At 41.9% G+C, this 15044-nt stretch overlaps 2 protein-coding genes and 1 long non-coding RNA gene across 3 annotated transcripts in view; 2 read left to right on the plus strand and 1 right to left on the minus strand.

The window, feature by feature from the left end:
* Positions 1–6404, minus strand: part of Lrp2bp (LRP2 binding protein) — a 20192-nt gene extending 13788 nt beyond the window's left edge. The window contains exons 1-4 of the mRNA XM_035452925.1: positions 6134–6404; positions 4224–4344; positions 3418–3530; positions 2408–2521 (exon numbers count right to left, since the gene is read on the minus strand). Coding sequence (XP_035308816.1) covers positions 2408–2521; positions 3418–3530; positions 4224–4344; positions 6134–6178 — 393 coding nt within the window. The 5' untranslated portion in view covers positions 6179–6404. The remainder of the gene's footprint in view (positions 1–2407; positions 2522–3417; positions 3531–4223; positions 4345–6133) is intronic.
* On the plus strand, positions 691–11057 carry LOC118239680. The gene is made up of 4 exons (XR_004772469.1): positions 691–1061; positions 3082–3227; positions 4337–4747; positions 8342–11057. It is a non-coding gene; the product is annotated as an uncharacterized LOC118239680 (long non-coding RNA).
* Positions 11058–12115: 1058 nt separating this feature from the next.
* Ankrd37 (ankyrin repeat domain 37) lies at positions 12116–15034 on the plus strand. Its single transcript, XM_027391114.2, has 5 exons — positions 12116–12343; positions 12554–12706; positions 13475–13566; positions 13974–14165; positions 14821–15034. Coding segments are annotated over exons 1-5 (465 nt in total). The 5' UTR covers positions 12116–12316; the 3' UTR covers positions 14822–15034.
* Positions 15035–15044: the final 10 nt, after the last annotated feature.

The raw sequence follows: 15044 nt of genomic DNA on the forward strand, positions 1-15044 counted from the left end.
GCCGCCTGCCAGAACCTGGCCGAGATTGTGGACAAAGCTGCTGGACACTGGAAAATTGATTGTACCCCTTTGCCTAGACAAAACAAGGTCAATCTTTTCCATGTCCCTCTTCCATAGAGAGGAAAAAAAAAAAAAAAACTCTCACAGTATAGGCCTGGCGAAGATTGTTGTTCTTTGAGACAGCTGCCTCCAACGGTAATGGAGAAACTTGGGTTTGGCTAACTGTATATGGACTTGCTTCTAACTGGCTTCTGTCACTTTTTAGTAGATTCGGATAAAATATACCCTTCTCAGATCTCTGAAATATTACTGGTTGTCAGCTTGACAGCATCAGACAGTCAGATCCACTATAGACTAGTCAGTATGTTAGCTGATAAAATAATGACTATCTACTGTTCAGGCACAAGCTCAAGGTTTTTAAGTTTATTTTGGTTGTCATCTAAGTACAAACTTAAAGGGCTTTTCATCAGGCCAAAGGCACCTCTGTCCAATCCATACCCGGCTCTTTGGACAGAGGAGAAATGTACATGCTTATAGCCCAAATCTGTAGTTCTTGCTAGGACTCAAAGTTATAAATATGTTCTTGCTGTTTGAACAGATATCCAGATATCTGCTTTTTCTACACTGTGGGCTTCAGTAAATAAGTTTTAACCTCTGTTCCCAGTTTAAATATGTCTTAAACAGGTTTCTGCTTCTGACAGACATCTGAGTACCAGTTGCTGACTACAGGCTGTTCTAAGTAGACTGCGAGCCCTGGACTTGCTATGGATGTGAACCAGTCTGCTGATGTGGACACCCCCTATCTCTGCAACAATGTGTGCTAACCAGAAGCCCCTGATGGATTCCCCATTGTCTAAATTCCTTTTTGCTTTTGACTAGCATTTCAACCTTCTGGGGTCCCTAGCTTCGTCCCAAAGTCAGCAGGAAGCAGTTTGGAATGAAATTTCACTGTCCATTTTCCCTGGTTAAAATGCTAAGTCAAAAGGAACTCCCTTGCATGGGGATGCAAAACGACAGGGGATGCTCACTGGAAGCCTTCATCCTCATGGGACAAGATTCAGGTAACCAGAGGATGGCAAAAGGGCTCCACTGGTACCACCTCTATGCCTCTCCTTATTTCCTTTACGGATGAGGATAAGAAAGCAACAAAATGACAGAAGGGATATGCTTGGGACCTTCGCTGGTACCTGTCGGGACCAGATCAGGGGGGCCATCTTTAAAATTAGACTCAAAGTAAAAACTATCACCAACCTGAGTATGTTTACAGCGTACTAGGAAAATCAACCCGATATAAGAGGGAGCCAATATCCTTTACCATGGCCCTATTATTAGGAGGGGTAACAATGGGGGGCATAGCAGCCGGCATAGGGACCAGAACCGTTGCCTTACAGGGAATTAATCATTTTAAGCTTCTACAACAAGCCATGCACACAGATATCCAGATCCTAGAAGAGTCAGTCAATGCACTCGAGAAATCCTTATATTTGGTCCCTACATTCTAATAGACCCAGAATATCCAGAGACCTCTGAATGAAAGATTCCATTCAGTTACAAGAGAAATGGGGGAATGAAAGACCCCGCCCCCTGGCTGGTTCTCTCTCGGTGACACTCCCGTACGCGCGCACCCACACGCCTGGCGGCTGGCTCCCTCCCAAGCCGGTTCACCCAGGCGGGGCCGAGACCCAGGCCCGCCCGCCTGGCGCCGCGCCCCGGGGCTGGGGCCGAGCGGGGAGAGGGCGCCCCCCCCCGCCCCCGAGCCCCCGCCCGATGGGGAACCTCCATCCCAAGGTCAGCCATCTGGACGCGGAGGGGGGAATTGAGTTTGTTGTTCCAGGTACAGACCTTGAGGATATACTGACCTAAAATAACTCTGTACCTCATTAAATTGTCCAATAGAATCCCTGTAACTATGCTTTTCGCTTCTGCACTGTGCTTTTAGCTATATAAGGACCCCTCTCCCTTGCCTCAGGGCTTGGCCTAACAGAAGCTAAGCCCCCGGGTGCCCGGCGCCACTAATAAAGCCTCTTGTGGTTTTGCATCCAAATGTGGTCTCGCTGATTCCTGGGTGCGGGTCTCCTGCTACGAAAGTACCTCTTCTGAGGTCTTTCAGTTGTGAGACTGAAATGTCAGTCAGATGATAAAGTAGTAAAATGTAGTGAGTTAAACTCTGGAGGAAAAAATGCAGGTAATTGTCAAAAACTAGATTTGGAGCTGAAGGGCGACGAAGTGGTAAGGGACCAAAAGATATTAACTTTGTCTTTTACATATGTGACATCAGTATTCATTAAAATACTAAAAATTAAATATTAAGATGCAAAAATGGAGACACATTGTTAAAACGCAAACATGGCATCAAATAATCCAGTATAGTGAAATCTTAAACACCTTGAACAAAACAATAACTTACAGCATTTACGGTGGTCCCCAACCCATCATAATACATCACTCCTAGCTGATAAGTTGCTTGATGATCTTTCTCCTGGATTTCTTCAAACTGTGCCAAGGCTTCTTCATACCAGCCCTAAAAGTCCCAGAAAATATTTCATTTTATGATGTGTTTAAAGTAATCCTGAACTGAAGTATCAGATGGTCATTTGTGCCTAAGGGATAGATACACAATTAACAGATGATGTGCCATATTGAAAATGGCCCAAACTGAGAAGACATTGTCTTAAGCCATCAAGCTATGCCATCTCAGATAGGTTGTGTACACTGAGGCCTCAAGAGATCAAGTAAACAAAAGGTTAGAGAGAAAGGAAGACATGAGCTAATAATTTCCCGAGTGCTAAAAAGATCATGAGGGAGTGGGGACAATTCCTCGGGGTCTGATGAAAACTTGAAGCTCTATTTCTGAAGCCCATCTAATAGCACACAGAATTTTTCTTAGGTCTACCTACCAAGCTATCTCACCATAATGTGGATAAATAAGCAAATGGTCTCCTCATGATGAATAGGATATATGAAAAGCTACTTTTCAAACCAAATAATGATGGGATTCAATTATTATTAATGTACAAATATCTCCTGAATGATACTACATATTGTGAATAAAACCATAAAATGTATGTTTTCAACTTGCAGTGTGAAATGGATCTTTCAAAATGACTTCTTTGGAATAACTTTCGTGAAGAAAGACCAGATGTCTCCTTACTCTTACTTCTGTGTGCCACACATAAAGCCACAACCATAGCCTGTGTGACTTTACAGAATTTCTCCGGCATAACAATGTAAGAAACTCACCTGAAAGTTTACCCTGACCATGTATCTGCTGCCTCTACTTTTTGTGTGATGCTGGGGGTAGAACCCAAGGCCTTGTCTACCCTATGCAATTGCTCTACTACTACCCAAACAACCCTAGCAATTAAGTCCTAATAATACAATTATACAAATTAAAAAAAAAACTGATCCAAAAGATACCTCTTCAAAATAGAGTTGACCTCTTAGAAAATATGCCATAGTATCTCCTCTTTTTATTCTTTCCTTCAGGAACTGCAATGCTGTGTCCACCAATTTAGCGTGGTGGTAATAATCTAATTGAGAAAGGTAAAATTGCATTAACTACATGATGTGAATTCTCTCTTGAAGCCAGCCATATGTAACAGAGAATTGGGTGCTCTTAATAGCAGTTTCTTTCCAACTTCTACTTCCTAAAATTTAGCTCCAAGAAAGAATTATTACCCAAACAAACTAATGATCACAGCACCTAATACAACACCTTGCATAATCAATAAATGCTTATTGAGTTTGAGACTACTGTTCATTGTCAGGTAGGCACTCACATGCAGCCTTTGCATACATTGGACAAAGCTGTCTTATGGGCGAGTTAAACTCTTAGCTTGAGTCATATTTAGCACTACTAATCAAATGAGCTGACCATCTCCACTTCAGTTTTTGACGCTTACATGAAAATAGCTTTAAATATTCATTTGCAGCAAAGCACTGTGTTGCACTTGCTGGGGGAAGCAGCACTCCAGCTTCTCCTTTTTAGAAGCAGCACGTTCAGTCCTGAGGGTAAAATCATCATCAGGCGTGACCTGTGAGACACCTCAGGTCAGCTTGCTGTCTAAGAAGGTCGCCAGACTCCAGGAAAGCCAGAAATGAGTATAACATTAACTACCTCCTGGAAACCAACAATATGTCTTTCTTTTCTTGTTTATTCTAGAATGCATGGAATTCCAGTAAAAATATTTTCCAAGCAAAGATTAAACATTCAGATTTTATACCAGGTTTCTCCTTATTCCATTGGTAGAATTTCTGTTGTTTAGCAGCATAATGCGATAGCGAGAAAGGGTTTTTGGGCAACTTTTCACTGGTGAGTTTCATCCTGTCTCCACAGTGTGGATCCTGTAAATGAGGAGAACACATACCATGGTTAACTTTCTTCTTCCAGAAAAGCACAAAAGGAGACTTCATTCCTAGTTGGAACGGATCCTAAAAGCATCTGCCCCACAGTGCCTGGTTGCAGGACTCTGAGGTGGCAGCAACTCCTGTCTGTCTGTTGATCCTGGGTCCTGTCATTCGCAACTGTTGCCACTGAGTGGCAACAAATGACACTGCTCACAAAGATGGTTCCTGTCACTAGGGACTCTCTGTTACTTTGTAACTGAAGCTTATCAGAGTAATCCATTTGAAATGAAAGCATTTGTCTGTTTTACCTGGGAATACACTGTATTTTAGCTGTGGTGCTCAGTTTTCGCTTCCAATCTGTATTGGACTGCCATGTTACCAGATGGATCACCACTGTGTGGTAAGTCAGAGCCTTCATATAAAATGTAGGGGCCACCTCATTTGGGATGGAGTCCAGGTTGGCCTAGGCTGAGGGTACTGAGGTCAGCAAACTCTTTTGTTGCTATGCTTTTTCTTTTCTTTCTCTTTTGCTCTTTGACATTCTACTGGTCAACTTCCTTCCGCCAATCAGGAGCCAGCTCCCAGCCAAGGTCTCTGATTGGTGGTCTACAGAAGCTCTCAAGAGAAACATTTTGTGATTGGAAAGCTACAAGATACTATTGTAGGCAACAAGCTGTTTCATTAGATGAGAGTGGGACTCAAAAGGAGGAGACATGGTTAACTAAATTAGTAGCAGCAACTACAACAACACTAAAATCCCTTAAATGTCTGTGGGAGTTAATTTCATTATCTGTAGTTTGAAGTAAAGGATCTTAAAATGTCCTTTCCTAGATATACAATTTAATGGGCCCAGCATGGTGCCTTAATGTCTCTAATTAAGCAGGCAGATCTCCTTGAGAGACCCTGTCCCAAAACAAGCAAAGTTACTGGTTACCAGGCAGGAGAGAGAGATGGCTCAGCAGTTTAATTACCAACCAACCACATGTCATCTCATAACTGTTTATAACCCTAATTCCAGGGGGTCAGATGCCCTCTTCTGGTTTATTCAGGCACATGTGGGGCACATACATACATGCAGGCAAACCACTCATAGCACATAAAATAAAAACTAATTAATTAAAACGTCAACAACAGCAGTAAAGTGCTTCCAGAGGATCTGAGTTTGGTTCCCATTACCCACTTTGGGTGGGTCACAACCACTTATAGCTCCAGCTTTAGAAGATGACCACCCTCTTCTGGCCTCTGCTGTCACCTGCACACAAGTGACATATACACATAAAAATAAAAAAAATCTTAAAAAATAAAGTAATTGGATTTTGTGTATTTCAAAATCTAAGTTTCCACTAGAGATTGTAAAATCCCCAAGCGAACGAAGCAACATGTGTAAGGTATTTAGAAGAAAACAATCCAAATAGAATGACACTGTTACCACCACTCATAAACTGGATGGCAGGTTTTTATGTCACTGAAGATATTAACATAATATGCTACTATTTCCAAAAGGTTTTAGAGCAGTGGTTCTCAGCCTTCTTAACTCTTTAATACTGTTCTTCATGTCATGGTGACCCCCCACCCCACTCCCCACCATAACATTATTTTCATTGCTATTTCATAACTGCAATTGTGCCACTGTTATGAATCATAATGTAAATATCTGACATGCAGGATATCTGATATTTGACCCTCAAAAGGGTCTGACTCACAAATTGAGAACCCCTGGTTTAGAGAAACCTTAGCAAATTCAAGAAAGGCACTAGAAATAAAATAAGGCAAAACACCACCTTACCTCATTTAAATTCACATTGTGGTCTTTGTCTATATGACTGCACATGATTTCTGTTGTTTTAGTGACTTAAGTAGTATTTCAGAGGGCCTGAAAAACAACAGGGAAAGGGATTCGTTCAATTCCTACTAAAGGTTACGTTTGAGTAAAGGATTGATTCATTCAGCTCCTACTAAATGTTAGGTTTGTTTTCTAAAAGTACTGATTCCTGTAAAACTTGAGGAAATGGGGATCATTTTGAACTCTGTTGAATACAGGAGGAAACTGGCAGGGCAGGGAGGTAGGTGATTCAGCTAATATCAAAGTTGCTGGTTGGCAAGGGCTCTCTCTCTCTCTCTCTCTCTCTCTCTCTCTCTCTCTCTCTCTCTCCCTCTCTCTCTTTCTAAGCAACTTGAATATAATGTTTACATGTGTTAGAAATGTGGGCCTTCTGAAGCTGGTTGGTTATTTTGAGAAACTGACCCTGAACTCTGTAGCAATGGGTGCTACTGTTAATCCCACCAATGGAGATTAAGACCAGCACCACAGTTTTATTAAATACTGGCCAGGTGGATGGGCTCTGGCCAGGTTCATACCCAGGCTCCCACGTAATGGCCCAGAATCGAGTATGGCAAGGGTTTAAGAAGCAAAACCCATAATTCATTGTATCTGCCATCAGGTTCAATCAGGGTAACCATGTATCCTGATATATTTCCTGCCTGTGAACCTCCCACCCACATGTGATCAAGCACATCCGGTACATCTGGGTCAAACACACTTATTTAGGCAAGGGAAAAGATGTGGCTTGCTGTCTCCCATAAACAATAGCCCCCATCTGTCCTTGGGCCAGGGGCTTACAGATCAGAAGCATTTTTGTTTCATGGATCTCTAAGGCATTGTAATTAAAACTTAAAATGTAACTTTGGCTCTCACAGCCTCTCAAGTTTGCACCCTGGACATAGACAACTGACAAGAGATGCTATGAACACATATGTATCTTGGAGGAGTAAAGCAAGCCTTGCTTACCAGAGATTATGAAGTCAGCCTATGTCCTTGGTTTGGGAATTTTTCTCTGAAATCTTGCTCCTCTGCCTCATGTTGTTCATAGCAGCTGTCTTCCTTACTTTGGGGCTTTAATCTAATTCTCCCAATGTTCTCATAATATCTATAATTGCTCCCCCATCCCTAGGCCTGACTATGGTCCCCACAGTCACGAGGCTGTCTCTAACAAGCTAATTTCTGAGTGGTAATTTCCACTCTGATTTCTAACAGGCAGGATTGCTAGAAGAGGTTAATTCAAATTTAGTGCTTTCAAGATGAGAGACGAGAGCTAAGAAAAGATTTAAATTTGAGAATCTGTATTCTGCCAAATTTTGACATTCTGCATAAAATCATCTGAAGCTTAACAGCTGTGTGCATACTACGTCATGAACTTAGACTATCCTGGTATAGAAACTGTGGGCATTCATTGATAACATACAATCTGAAAAGAACCTGTGATTTTTGAATTTTTTATTGTGAGTGTGTGTGTGTGTGTGTGTGTGTGTGTGTGTGTGTGTGTGTGTGTTTATGCACTAGTGCAAAGGTCAGAGAACAAGTTCTCCCTTTCTACCATGTGGTTCTTGGTGCTAAAGGCTTGGCACTAAGTGACTTTACCCACTGAGCATCTCCATACAGAACCTGTGACTTGGTGAGGAAGAGTGGGTGAAGCAGAGACATTCCCTTCTCAGATCCTCTTTAGTGTCCCCATGCCTCTGAAGTCAGCCGCTCTGAAGTTCTGAATGCTGACGACAGCTTACACCATAGACACACCCTAGTCAGCCATGAATCTGGCAGACAAACCACTTAGACCATTGCCTTATTAAAAGACGCAACCAACCAGGCCGTGGTAACACATAGCTTTAATCCTAGTGATCAGGAGGCAGAGGCAGAGGCAGAGGCAGAGGCAGAGGCAGAGGCAGAGGCAGTCGAATCTCTGAGTTTGAGGCCAGCCTAGTTTACAGAGTGAGTTCCAGGACAGTCAGGGCTACACAGAGCTGAATTGGTGGTGGTGGTGGTGGTGGTGGTGGTGGTGGTGGTGGTGGTGGTGGTGGTGGTGTAATCCATGTGGGTTCCCCTGCACATTCTTGCTGAAAATCTTGAGAAAATCATTGTCATTGATTTGTGACAGATTTTTAATATTGTCAAGACAATACTGAAGCAGGCAGTGATTCTCACTTTCTTGCCTTTCAGGAGAGCCTGTTTGTTTACTTACAGTGAAAGTACTTGCCCCCATGCCCTTCCTTCTGGGTGTGGCAAGTTTAAATCATTCTCTGAATGAGAAGGAAAAGGTAGAAGATGCCTATTACATCCACTAGGCTATGGTAAGCATTCACCGAGAGCCAAGTAGGGTTTCCTTTATTTTCCCCCATTTACTTTGTATTCTGTGAGAAATGACACTGAGGAAGGAAGATGACATATTCAAAACCCTAACTGCAATCACAAAAATGGGATTTGCATGCTTCATCCAGCCTGTCTTTCATCCAGCCATTTCCTGTTTGGAAACCTGTGTTGGCCAGCAGTGGCTGCCAGGGACTTTTTGTGTGTTCAGTATTGGGTGTGCCCAAGATGTGGGTCTAAAAGACCCAGACCAAACTTGATAGAAAAGTTTTAAGTGTAGATGGAAAGTCAGTGGATGAATTCTCAGAGAGAGAATTGTGTTCCTTAAGGGTAACGGGAGTCCTTACTTTGAAGAACTTACCTGGCCTTGCTTCCAGGGCCTTTTGAAAAGGTCATATTTGAATAGAGTTCAAGGGGACAGCTCACTGTTCGGAGGTAGTTAAGTTTTATAACACCACTTTCCCTCCAAAGACTGGCCACCTGAGGCAACAGTGGCTATTTCCAGCTGGCCTCTAATTGGATGAGGCAGCACAAACCACTAAGTCAGGCTTCAAGTGCTTCGAATCTATCTGACCCACAGGAGAATTTTGCTTTCTATTTTTAGACTCCTTATTTTTCCTTTTTACACTTGGGATTAAACCTAGAGCTTCATATATTAGGCAAGAACTCTACCACTGAGCTATTATCAGCTCCTTTTTTTTTTTTGAGTGAATTTCACTCAACACCCAGTGGTAAATAGATATGCATATAATTTAGAGATTATGTATGTTTGTAAAGCTCATGCCATTGTAGTTTTGAATACATGGTAGAAAGAGACGATTTACTTTTGGAAATCATGTAGTAAAGTACATAAATAAAACTCTTTTATATGGAAAATTGTTCCTCACCCTCCCATTGTGGCAACAGTTCAGAATAGAAATAATCATAAAAAAAGACAAGTATCTTAAGCAGCAAGATTTTAAATTGGTCTGCTGTTCTGGTGACTTCAAGAAGTATATCAATCAGGGAAACTCAACCATCTAGAAAACAATTGCAAGAGACAAGACTTCTGGTCCCTGCCCCAAGTCAAGTCCTTAGATGATTGTCAAGTGACAGATAACTCCAGTTGTCTCTAGTCTTCTGGGAAACATGTGTCGTTCTCAGAGGAAGTCAGAGACTTCAATTTTAGAGCCAGACAGAGAGAATGCTTTCTGAGAGGAAAACTTGATCTTTTATTTGAAATCAAGAGGGGAAGGAACTCTTTTTAGTCTCACTGTTCTGGTATCAGTCTGAAATGTCTTTTCTTGATTCATGATTATCAATCAGCTGATGGAACTATTCTGAGAGGTTTGAAAGAGTTTCAAAGGTGGAGTAAGTAGGTCACTTTGTATCTTATCTTAGGTGTACTTTATTGATAGTCATTCTCTTTTCCCCTCCCGTCCTCTCTTCTCCAGATAACCTACCTTCCTATCTTGGGTTTTAATAGATATAAATTGTTAGTATGGACCTTGAGTGTGTAAAATTCTTGTCTATCATGTATCACCTGGGTACCACAACCTGAATGGATAAAAAATGGATTGCAGAAACTCTAAAGGAGTTTAGAAAATTCCTCTCAACACATCTTTGTCTTACTGTGGTATTATTTTTCCACATCAAAAATGAAATGAGTCCTTTTCTGCAGTGGAACAATCCTTCTGTACACTGTGTCTCTATGATTGGTTTAATAAATAAGCTGAGTGCCCAATAGCAAGGCTTGTTGTTTTGTTATTAATATGGGAGCTGGAGATTGAATGCAGGCCCTTTATATATCAGCACGTTTCCAATTCAGATATTTTCCCCAGCCCCTTGCCATCTTTTAAAGTTGACTTTCACCTATTCTGAAAAATGTTGAAGTCGCTCTATGTTGTTTAATATCAAATTTTAGCCTATTTCTTTATATAAGGAAACATATTCATCTCATTAGAATGCAAATTGCATTGTAACCTTATAAACCATTAAATTATACACCTATGAAAGAATTGTGCTAAAACAAATTTAAGATTTATTATCAGAAAAAGTTTGATTTGTGCCTGTTTTATACACCGATACAACTGGATCAAATACAGTTTTCTCAGGCAAGGGAGTGGGGGCATGAGTGGAAAAAGTTTTAAGAAGCCCTGTTCTAGGGAACAGCCTAAAACCCTCAAATGATCACCATAATGGACAGTGTGTCTTATCAAAGAAATATATTGGCTAGTGAAACTAAATGGTTGAAAAACTTTGTGACTAGTTGGGAGATTTGTGATTGTGTTAAACTTCCTATTCTTTAAAACTAGTTCCATACTGGTTCAAATATCTTGTTACAACTATTGAAAAATAATACTATTAAACCAGCAAACTAAATATTTTGTTAAAACTCCTTTAGGGCTTACAGGAATAAACATAAAATGTTTTAAATTTCTCTAAGTCTTGTGTTTCAAATAAATTTTGAGGCTTACCAGACGATATGTCTCTTACCTGTGTGTTTCCCCTGTTGTTAACATTAGATTTACCACAATCAGAAAGTCAACATTGGTACATTACCAGGATTTCAAGCATTATAGTCATTACATTGTCACGAATTTTACCAGTAATGCCTTTTTTTTTTTCTGCTTTAGAATCTTATATTAAATTACTATGTTTCCTCTGGTCAGTTTCTCAGCACTTCCTGATTAATCATGATCCTGACAGCTTTGAGTAGTATTGGCCAAGTATCCTTTTGATTCAGCTTATCTGATGTTTTAACCTGAGTTCGGGGTTTTGGTGGATGGAGCCTTTCTTGTCACGGAATGTTAAAAACTACCTGGCCTAAATAGTATTTGGCTCATTTCTTCACTATCATCTTTTCTATTTCCCTTCCCGTATTCGTATTCTTAATAACCAGAGCGAGGGCCATAACAAGACACCCTCCTTCGTGCTGTCCCAGCCTTGGCAAAACTCCCTGTATTTACTAGTTATTTCCAGGACCGGGTGTGTTTCAGGCCCTCTATGAAGGGATGCGTGACAATGGGTGGCTTATTTCACAGACTTGGCAGCACTGGATGATAATTCACTTAGTTTTGTAGGGTTTTTCCTTTGGTAACCACCTGGTCAGAGTCACATCGGTGAGCCCCACAATGCTGGCCGAGACCCCTTTTTAAGCCTCCTGAGCTGCACCGGGTGCAGAATGGGAGGCAGAAGGCAGCCTCCCTCCGGCCAAGCTGGAGGCCAAGGGGAGGGCCTGCAGGGGTGGAAATGGGGGCTGCAGTGTGTGGGAGGCCGCTCCGCTTCCCTCCTTTCCGGTCTACGTGCGAGCTCGCAGACACGAAGCCCTGCCCCAGCGACTTCTGCTTTCCCAGGGGAATAAAGGGCTTGACTCCACCCAGTGGTACGTGCCTAGTTCAGCAGGCATCATGGCCGCTGCCAAAGAGTAGTAGCGAAGGCTTCTACCCTCCCGGCCCATCGCTTTCATGCGCACGCGTGCCAGGGCCGCCTGGGCTTGGCTCCAAAGGGGGCGGGCCCATAGGGGGCCTGGAACTGGCCAATCAGATGGTGGGGCTGCGCAGTAGGCTCTTCCCTCTGCCGCCCCCCCCCCCACCCCGCAGCCTTTGCTCGGGGTTCTGGGCTGCACGTGTCTGTGTTTGGGTACGTGAGGCCGCCGCAGGGCTGGGAAAACCTCGCCGTGGGGCGCTCCCAGGATAGGGAGCGGCGGGGAGGAGCCGCCCTGCTAGTCCGGGAGAGCTTTAAATTCTCCCCCACTGGGGCAGTCCCGCGCACTCCTACCTGCTAGTGTGCTGCCAGTGTAGCCTCTCTGCACTCCCGGGGACTCTTGTCATCTACTTTAAGTGGGCGATGCTGTTGCTTAATTGCAACCTGGAGGTGAGGTTCCCTCCCCTTTAAGTCCTTCTGGCTAAGTCTTCTAAGAGGTCCGTTTTAGGAGCTCTAGTGAGGGTGACATTGACTGACCGCTGGGTTACCAAATCAAACCTTGTCAGATTTTTGTTTCCTTTTTTCGTGGCGGGCATGGATTTTCAGCTCAGAGATGGCTCAAGCAGGACAGGAAAGTGACAGTCTGTTCTCTTTCTGCAGGAAGGTGGCCTCAAGAATTTGCTGGAAACAGGAGCATCAGTCAATGCACCCCCGGATCCCCTTGAGCAGTCGCCTGTTCACTTAGCTGCAGGCTGCGGCCTTGCTTGCTTTCTTCTCTGGCAGCTGCAAACAGGCGCTGACCTCAACCAACAGGTAACTAGGTAACCCATTGTTGCTATGCACAACCCTCTCCTCCACCCAGTGTTTGCACATAGTTGCCAGTTTCAGTTAGTATAAACATGTGTGTACACATACATGTATGTATGTCAAGATGATGACTTGAAGCATTTTTAGTATCCACATTAATAAAGCAAAAACAAGCCACGAGGTTAATTTTATAATTTAACCAAATTCTGTTTCGGAATTTCTGTAATTATGTATCAGTAATGATTGATGTGCTATTTTATCTTTGCTTTTATACCTCTTTCACAATCCAGTATATATTTTATTCTTATGGCATAGCTCAATTCAGTCCAGCCACATTTCAGATGCTCTTTAGCAGTAGTGGCTGCTGGCCATCCATCCCACTATAAGGATACATCCACATTAGTTTTGGAAGTACTTGCTATTTGCCCAGGTCTCAGTCGACCAGGAAATAGTATGTGGGAGATATGCCCAGATTCAGTTCTTCCGGTAGTTTTAATCTTCATTAAAGTGTGATAAGGTTTTTAATTGTAAACTTTTATCTTTGATAGAACTATAATTTTCTGACATTCCCTTAAATTTTAATGTATGTGAAAGTGGCTACATGTTTTTATTAATGGAAACTTTGTATTAGCATAAGAGAACTTTAACAAAAACATAATTGAATAAAAGAATTCAGTTGTTACAAAGGCGGTTTTCACAAATGGCTAATATTAGATTGCCTACTGGCTTCCACAGAGTGTTGGGCAGACACTAATGTGCTATCTTGTCCTAAAGGATGTTTTAGGAGAAACTCCACTCCACAAGGCAGCGAAAGTTGGAAGCCTGGAATGCCTTAGCCTCCTTGTGGCCAGTGATGCTCAGATAGGGTGAGTATAAAATCGGTGGCTGCTGGCTTTGTTTTCTTGGATTAAACTAATCATACTCCTAAAGCCTCTGTTTGGTTACTCAATATGGAGAATACTGAATACCAAATGCTCTTGTAATCATTCAAATTCCTTCAAGAGTGAAATATGATAATGGAATAAAAATACAATGGAATGCTCATGGTGTGCGTAATACTGAGCATAAAACAGTGAACAAAACTAAATTTCCTTGAGCTTTCTTTAATTCCTACTCCGGTGTGTATGTCTATGTACACATGCTCACACTCATACTGTAGACTTACTAGCACCTTTTTATTTATTCTGTATCCAGTGTTGGTATGTGTTAAATTTCAATTGTTAGAAAACTAATAAATAATAATTTTCACTTCTCAACTTTTGTCTAATTACAGCTTATGTAATAAGAATGGGCAAACAGCTGAAGATCTTGCTTGGTCATGTGGATTTCCAGAATGTGCCAGGTATCTAACAACGATTAAATGTATGCAGACAACGGAATCATCAGGTGATCTCTGTGCTCCAGTACTCAGACAGAAGCGAAGTTTAACAAGTGTGGAGAACAGAGCTCTGAAGAGGAAGTGTTGGTAAGTACTTTCCAGCAGTTGTGGTTTTCCTCCTCTAAAGGTTTCTCTTCTGGCATAGAGTTTATTGTTGTACCTAATATCAGCAGCATTCTCATCGAAGGTCCAGTAGACTTTGTTTTCTTTAAGTTTTACCCTTGGTCATAGTTACTTTAGGGAGAGACTTCCTCCTTTTAAAAGTTTTTTTTTTTTTTTTTTTTTTTTTTTTTTTTTTTAAAGATTGTGTGCCTATGTGTATATGCATTCAAGTGCCTGTGTATGTTCAAGGGTGCATGTGGAGGCCAGGAGAGGTATGGGATCCCTTGAAGCTGGGAGTAGAGGCCAGGCATGCATTTGCAGTATGGTCTGGATTGTTGCATGGGTGCTGGGATCTAAATTCCAGTCCTCAAGATTATGCAGCAAGCACTCTTACTCTTAGCCATTTGTCCAATCCCCTTAAAACCATTTTTAATATCAACATGTTTTTTTTTTAATTTTGCACAAATAGTTAATCTTTATTGGAAAATACGAGATTTATGAGAAGGTTTATCCTGAGGTGTGTATGGGGGGATGGATGTTGTGTGTGTGTGTGTGTGTGTGTGTGTGTGTGTGTGTGTGTGTGTGTGTGTATACTGGTATGTGTATATGTCATATCAACATGCTTTTTCCCTTCAAACAGATACCTTGTAGGCAAGAAGGGGCTTGAGGAAGGGCTTCACTTCGGACAGATCTATGAGCCATGGCTGTGGCTTGCCATATACCTAAACTCCTGAGGAGGAAATCTTTCTTCTAAGTGAAGAGAACATTCATCAATACATGTATTTACATGACTGTATTTTGGCTGTGCATGCTTTGTTATTTAACTTATTAAAAGAATATTCAAGGAATAAAAATTTCTGTGAA

This window comes from Cricetulus griseus (assembly GCF_003668045.3).
Source record: "Cricetulus griseus strain 17A/GY chromosome 1 unlocalized genomic scaffold, alternate assembly CriGri-PICRH-1.0 chr1_1, whole genome shotgun sequence".
Classification (NCBI taxonomy): Eukaryota; Metazoa; Chordata; class Mammalia; order Rodentia; family Cricetidae; genus Cricetulus; species Cricetulus griseus.

What these genes read in the sequence shown, in the direction of transcription:
- Ankrd37 (XM_027391114.2), top strand. Translation starts at nt 12,317, where the DNA reads ATGCTGTTGCTTAATTGCAACCTGGAG. An exon ending in GCGCTGACCTCAACCAACAG is followed by an intron (nt 12,707 to 13,474) that starts GTAACTAGGTAA and finishes CTTGTCCTAAAG; the next exon opens with GATGTTTTAGGAGAAACTCC. An exon ending in GCCAGTGATGCTCAGATAGG is followed by an intron (nt 13,567 to 13,973) that starts GTGAGTATAAAA and finishes GTCTAATTACAG; the next exon opens with CTTATGTAATAAGAATGGGC.